The 7,630-nt window shown below is 36.6% G+C and overlaps 1 protein-coding gene across 1 annotated transcript in view; it reads right to left on the reverse strand.

The window, feature by feature from the left end:
• Positions 1 to 7,177, reverse strand: part of LOC126742127 (TWiK family of potassium channels protein 18-like) — a 50,665-nt gene extending 43,488 nt beyond the window's left edge. Inside the window, exons 1-2 of the mRNA XM_050448690.1 lie at positions 7,018 to 7,177; positions 6,181 to 6,691 (exon numbers count right to left, since the gene is read on the reverse strand). Of these exons, the coding sequence (XP_050304647.1) occupies positions 6,181 to 6,321 (141 nt within the window). The 5' untranslated portion in view covers positions 6,322 to 6,691; positions 7,018 to 7,177. The remainder of the gene's footprint in view (positions 1 to 6,180; positions 6,692 to 7,017) is intronic.
• Positions 7,178 to 7,630: the final 453 nt, after the last annotated feature.

Here is a 7,630-nt window from a genome sequence, read left to right on the forward strand (position 1 = left end):
GTTGGGTACATCGACGATTGGCTGGATGAAGATCCCCTGATTCTGTGAAATGAAAACTGCCTCTACGAACTTCCTCTTCCGCCAGTGCTGTTCCTTGTGCAGAATCTTGGCTTCTGACCAATGGATATTATGTCCATTATGCCACGCGTGCTCTGCTATTCCGGATTTGGAAACCTCTCCTCTTTGGGTCCAGCTGCGATGTTCCTTCGCTCTGACTTCTAGGGGGCGCTTCGTTTCACCTAGGTATGAGTCACCGCACTCACATGGGATCTGGTAGACGCAATTTTTGGTATCCAACAGGCCATCTGGTTTGGTCTTTGATACCACGCTTCTGATAGTGGTGCTAGATCTAAAGGCAGTTCTAATATTGTACTTGCTGGCAATGCGTCAGATTTGTTCCGATGTACCCCTAATGTAAGGTATGGGTAGAAGTCTGGTTGTCGTGGTGGCCTCGTCTCTGATTTGATTTGGACGCGTCCTTTGGATGGTCCTACTTATTAGCTTCTTTGGATATCCATTCTGTTGTAGGTCTTTGTAGATGGTATCCACTTCAGTCTTAAGATCCTCGTCGCTTTTACAGATGGTTCGAGCTCTATTGTAGAGGGATCTTATGATGCCTACTTTGGTGGTTGCAGGATGGTTGGACTCATAGTGAAGATACTGGCCCGTGTGTGTTGGTTTTCTATAAACTGAAGTTCGTAGATTTCCACCGACCTTTTTAACGAGGACATCTAGGAAAGGTAGAGCTGAGTCCTTCTCTGTCTCCATCGTGAACTTGATTGTTGGTCTGAAGTTGTTGAGGTGAAGCAGAAACTCCTGAAGTGCTTTTTCCTCTTTGTCCCAGATGATGAAGGTGTCGTCCACATATCGAAGCCAGAGCTTGGGTTTGCAATGGGAGGCATCTATTGCAGGTTCCTCGAACCATTCCATGAAGGTGTTTGCTATTACTGGGGAAAGAGATGAACCCATCGGAAGTCCTTCGTCTTAGGCGTAGAATCTATCCTTGACCTGAAAGTAAGAATTACGAAGACAGATCTCTAAAAGTTCCATCACCCCGTCCAGAGGCAGTGTGGTCCGAGTTGAGAAAGGTGTATTCTTGCTTAGTTTGTCTCGGATGATGTTAAGAGACTCTCCATGGGTACATTGGTGTAGAGACTTTCGACATCAAAACTCACCAACCTGTCATTGGTCTCGACTTTGATCCCTCCAAGAAGGTCTACAAAGTGGGCAGAGTTTCGCACGGAAGGCGCTGCATTTCCCTGGATCGATCTAATGATCTCCAAAAGGAATTTCGAGAGTTCTGATGTCGGCGAATTTCTAGAGCTCGTGATGGGCCGTAGAGGCATTTGCTCCTTATGAATCTTGGGTAGTCCGTATAGGTGTGGAGGTTTGCTATAATGTGGTGTCAGCCTAGAGCGTACCGCATCCGACAATGTTGAGGAGTACTTCTTAAGTGCTCTGTAAATTCGACCTTCTATGGTTACATTAAATAAAATAAGACAATGCAAGTTCGACAAGATGTTTTCACTGTACCATTGTCTACCACCTTCAAAAACAGATTGGATAACCGGTACGGACCCGGAACCAGCAACCTGTTTAGAGGCTTTGAGAAATGGCCAAACTGTTTTTGGTATAGATGGCCAGTATTCAATGCATTTTTTAATCGACAAATCTAGACTTAAGGCCGCGTTATGGGCGACGCTGTTTGTTTTTATTTTCCATAAGACCAAGGCAAATTATTTGGAGATTCCATTAAACAAACTACACAAAAAGTACGCATCAGATTTGGTTGAAATTCATTTACAACAACAATCCTAAAAGGGTTATCTAAAAAAATCGATATTCGGCAGGCTTAGGCCACCAACAATACATCGGTTATTCGTATATCGGATGTTGAACGGGATCTCCAAATAATTTGCAATGGTCTTATGGAAAATAAAAACCAACATAGCCCACCAGAACGCGGGCTTAATTTCTTAATGTCATGATTACTTTTCGTCTGTTTCAGACAAAATGCCAACAAACTACAAACGAAAATCGGCATCGATCAGGGGCTCCTGGAGTGAAAATGATTTAAAGGATGCCACGCGGGCTGTAAGAAGTGGGTCATCGGTTAATGCAGCTGCGCAGAATCATGATGTACCACGAAAGACTCTGGAAAGAAGGCTGAAAAAAAAAATACCTCTAAGGGAGGCATGGGCCCCGAATCGCTTCTAGGTGAAACCAACGAACTTAAGTTAGCAACCCATTTGAAAAAAATGCAGAAAACTGGTTTTTCTTTATGTATTGATGATGTTCGCCGAGTAGCATTTTTTTTTTGCTGAACAGCTAAAAATACCGTATAGGTTCAATAGAGAGAAAGAAAGAGCATGTTACGACTGGTTTAGCTCTTTTTCTACGCCGGCATTCAGATTTATGCTTAAGAAAAGCAGAAGGAGTATCAATTGCACGAAATCAGGGAATGAATAGGCTAGACGTTGAAAACTATTTTGATTTGCTCCAAACCACCCTAGAAGAAAATGATATTTTTAATAAACCAGGGTATATTTTTAATACCGATGAGACGGGGATACAAATGAATAACCGTACTGGTATTGTTGTTGCCGAAAGAGGTTCTAAAAGTGTGTCTATGACTACGTGCACTGAAAAGGGGGAAACAATATCTTGCATCGCGTATTGCAATGCTGAAGGCATGTTTCTGCCGCCGGCTTATATAGTGAAAGGCAAATATAAGAAAGCAGAATATGAAGATTGGGATGCCACCCGGGTCGGTTCTTTATATGTCAGAAAAATCAGCGTATGTATACAGGGTGTCCCGAAATTACATCGCAATATTTTACCAGTCGCATCTTTGTCTAAAAATAAGACAAAAAGTCCATATACAGTATGGTTCAAAAGTGCATCGTTTTTAAGTTACAGGGTGTTTTATGAATCATGTTAAAGATGGTTTTTTGTTAATATATCCGGAACGCCTACTTGTAATCTTTTGAAATTTTCAACATTTACTATTGGTTTTATTAAAAACTGATATTGCAACCATTTTTGCCAAAAAGTATACAGGGTCGTGTAAAATAAGTGGTCGGTAAAGTTTAAATTGTTAAAACTTTTTTTCTAGCCGTGATAATTTTGGTATTAGAATTGAAAAAAACAAACATTTTTACATAAAAAAGGTGCTCTTGTCTATACCAAAATTATCACGGAGTTGCTAGAAAAAATGTTTTAACAATTTAAACTTTACCGACCACTTATTTTACACGACCTTGTATACATTTTGGCAAAAATGGTTGCAATATCAGTTTTTAATAAAACCAATAGTAAATGTTGAAAATTTCAAAAGATTACAACTAGGCGTTCCGAATATATTAAAAAAAACCATCTTTAACATGATTCATAAAACACCCTGTATATGGACTTTTTGTCTTATTTTTTAGACAAAGATGCGGCTGATAAAATATTGCGATGTAATTTCGGGACACCCTGTATAACACCAGCATTTTCATTATGTGGCTTAAAGACCATTTTATACCACGAAAGCCCGCTGGTAAAGTCTTGCTGATCTTGGATGGTCACGCTTCGCACTGCACTTCAGTGGAATTACTCGAAGTAGCCCGAGATAATGATGTAATGTTGCTGTGTCTTCCAAGTCACACAACGCATTACTTGCAACCGCTAGATAGGGCTGTATTTAAATCATTAAAATCATATTTTTATAATGCTTGTCACCAGTGGGTTCGTGCTAACCCTGGAAGAAAATTAACCAGACTACAATTTGGACAAATGCTTTCAGAAAGTTGGGGAAGAGCGTGCACAGTATCGAATGCGGTCGCAGGATTTAAATCTTGTAGAATTTACCCATTTAACCCTTTTGCAATAACGGACCATGCCTTTTCAGTTTCAGATCTCATTGGAGAAAATTCACAAAAGTCGACATTGGCGTGTGAATCGCAATCACCTACAAGTGCTCAAGCAGATATTAAAATAGCCAAGAAAGGACAATTAATTACCGAACTTTCAACAACTTCTCAGCAGACACGCGAAGAAACCTCACCGATACCAAGTACGTCCAAAACAGATGTTACCTGGTATACTTTTGGAATAAATTTCTCCGGTTCCACCTTTACCAGAAAAGGTTAAAAGAGCTTCGAAAAATCTAGGTGCTGTTTTGACTACAACGGAAAATATTAATACAGTTAGAGAAAGATATTTGAAACAAAGAAAAAATGCACAACCAAAGGAAATAAGCCAAAAGAAATAATTATCACGTAAGATTCCACAAAAATCAAATGGATTCAGTTCGGAGTCAGAAAGTGAGATGATTTTAGAAAGCGATGGCGAAGAAGACAATTTTGATGAAAATGAATGCGTTGGATGTCTGGAAAATTACTTTGCAACTAAAAGGAAGGACGATTGGATACAGTGCGTTTCGTGTAGCCGTTGGCTACATGACCAGTGAACCAGTTTCTCAAACATGTGTATGAAATGTGGCAATATGTTTAATAAGTAGGATCTAAGATAGGACGCTTTTTAGTTTTTAGAATTTTTTTATTTTATATTTCCATTTACCAGAAGTTTTATTGAGTTTTTTTCTGAAAAATAAAATTTGTTTTACAATCTAGCAATATATAAGTACTATCTATTATTGAGTATTTGTCTATTTTTTTAATTCTTTTATGATAAGTAAAGAAAAGTCAAGATAAATGGAAAAAAATAAACTGGCCATCTCTTCCTATAAGCAAAAATACGACCTGGCTATCTCACCCGTAAAATAAGGGATAGATGGCCAATTCACATCTATTTTTCTGGAATAGTGAAAATAACTAAGTAACTTAATTTACCAGTTAAATGTACCATAAACTAATCGCATATTGATTGATACACTTCTTGATGACCTTTTCTGGGTTTCAGCTTTAAATTTTATGTCGATCCGTTAAGATTTTCAAAAAGCTGGCCATCTCTCCCTGACTTACTCTATATTCTACAATTTAATAAAAATACCTTGATCATATACCATTGATAAATATACCAAAACCAAAAAATTACTAAAAAATCGTTAAATAAATATATATTTACCGATAATAATATATGATGTATTGCTTGGGATGGTACACTCAATTGAACAATCACTGAAGCAAATATTTTTAACTAGTCGAGGTTTTGTCGTAATTCTATCTGTCATTATTTCACAAAACTGGATTCTTCTGTCCGGGTCGTCATCACCAAGTTCTTGCAGTTTATAGTTGCTATAGTTGCTTCTCGAATTAAATTCATTACAAACTGACCCATAATTTCAATTTGCGTTATTTCATCGACTAATTGTTGACTTCTCTTTTTATTCGTGACAGAACTAGTTTGTTTAAATTTGGCTACTAGTTGATGAACATACTCCGACGATCATACTAGGTGATCCAGCACTTCTTTTCTTTAACAACGCTATACACCATTGTAAGATAAAAAGTGCTGCTTTTCGTTTAAACTGAACATGAAAGTAAACTGTTCTTATTTTTCTATGTTTAGAATTCTTAAGAGACATGCTAGTAATCATCATTAAATAATAATACAAAATGTAAAACAATTGTTTTCCTTAATAAACAGAGAAGAATTTTCTGAAATGTGGCTTTCTATGGTATCATTCGAAAGCTTTTTTCAAGAGCGTCAAGATGATATATCACTCGATCCTTCTTTCTATATAAGATTTTAGGAGTGTATCTTACCATGTCAAAAGGGTTGTAGGGAAAGGTGAGATAATGTGCTTAATTATGTTTCCCCTTTGTTTTATAGAAACTGTTTTCGAAACAGTTCTGGGAACGAAACTTAACAACTTCAATATAGCTTGTAATGAAGTTAAAAAAAATAAAGACAATAGTTACAGTATTAGAATAACATTTCTTTCCGTTAACGAAGACAGAGAAAAATCGCATATAACTTTTTAAGCTTTAAAATAGACTGAGAACTTTTTTTTTATTTGTACAGTGTGTTATCATTATCTTCCAAGCACAGAGAAAAACATTATTTCAATATTATTTCTTCATTATTTAAAACATTATTTCTGTAAATAAATTGCCCAATGTTACTCTAACGGAAACCTATCTGTAAACATTGCATAGAAGAAAAATAGATGTTTTTTAAATGTAATTTTGAATCAATAAAACTATTAAATACCTCTAAAAAACTATTTCTTACCTTCAGCTTTTCACTGGGCCCAAAATTCACTTGTTGAGGAGGCGGAATAATTAACGTCGGCCTAGCAAAACCCACTTTTTTCTCACTACTGCCACCGGCCACCGATTTTGCCAGATGCAAGTCCGATTGATCGTTTTCCATTTTAATATAAACAATTTACATTAAATCTAAAACGTGCGTTTGTAGGTATTATTTAACAGTCTTTCCGTATCGTCAGTCAGCAGCGGGACGTAAGCGTCGCGACGCCTGGATCTTAATAGCTCTGGCTTTTTACTTCACTCATCTAGGATATTTTGTAAACAGGTTATTAATATTATTTTGGAGGCATCTTTCCAGAGAAAATGACTGAGTATCGCTTCGTCATGTGTTTTAAATTTTAAAGGCTAAAATGTGCTTTGGCGTTGGTGGGTTGAAAATTTGGTGTATCATTTTGTCGCGAAAAGTTATTTTTGGGCCATTACAAGCTCGTCATCGTTTAGCCTAAATTTATTGCGTTTGGTAAAAGTCCTTCCTGAAAATACATAAGCATAAGAACGTAAGCTTGGAACATTATTTGATATTCTTGTGAATTTGTGACCAGAGATTTTGTATTGGAAATGGTATTTTGTGGGTGTATTGGTGAATTGTTTCCCGCCAACGTTTCGAATTGTATTTAATTCATCTTTAGAGCTCTAAAATAAATAGAAAGAAGTGGAGTTGAACATTTTTAATACGTGTTACAAAAATTTAAAAATAATTATAAAAAACATATATAAGATGACATACAATGTCAGTATGCATATTATAGAGCTTTAAGAAGGGTGTAGGGGAGAAAGGCAAACTTTCAAAAACACTTACCGAAGTCGTAGTTCTCTTTCGTCAAATTAAAAAAACACATATATCAGGGACAAAAACGTAGATAACATTAACAGGTTACGTAGGAAGAATTACAAATAAAAAACTGATAAAATATATAAAATGCACAACAAACCGGTAGACTAGAGAAGTTCACTACTAGGTGTAAAAATTACAGAAGAGATAGTGGGTGGAATGCACAATAAATAGTAGATGCTAATGCTTCACTAAAAAGTATTTACTTTGTAGCATTTGCTTTTACATAAAAGTATCTACTTTGCCTATGAAGTAAATACTACACTGTACGGCCCAACAGAAGTGCCCACTACTTAAGAGAAAAGTATCTACTAGTGTCGCAGTAAGCGCGTGTCAAAGTTCTCAAAATTGACAAGACACTTGTCAAAACTCGTTTGTCTATCAGTGCGTCTATTAGTATTAAGTGTGTTCGTGTAATTCGGTTCGGATTCAAACTTTTTAAAAGTTCAGTGATTATAATAATAAAATTATAATATAAATTGAATACTGGTTTAACTATGAGTGATTCTTCAGATTCCGATGCAACAAGTTCCGAAGTACCAGGTGCATGTCAGGCCGGTGTAAGCAATGAGATTGATGT

Source organism: Anthonomus grandis, chromosome 11 (genome assembly GCF_022605725.1).
Source record: "Anthonomus grandis grandis chromosome 11, icAntGran1.3, whole genome shotgun sequence".
Lineage (NCBI taxonomy): Eukaryota > Metazoa > Arthropoda > Insecta > Coleoptera > Curculionidae > Anthonomus > Anthonomus grandis.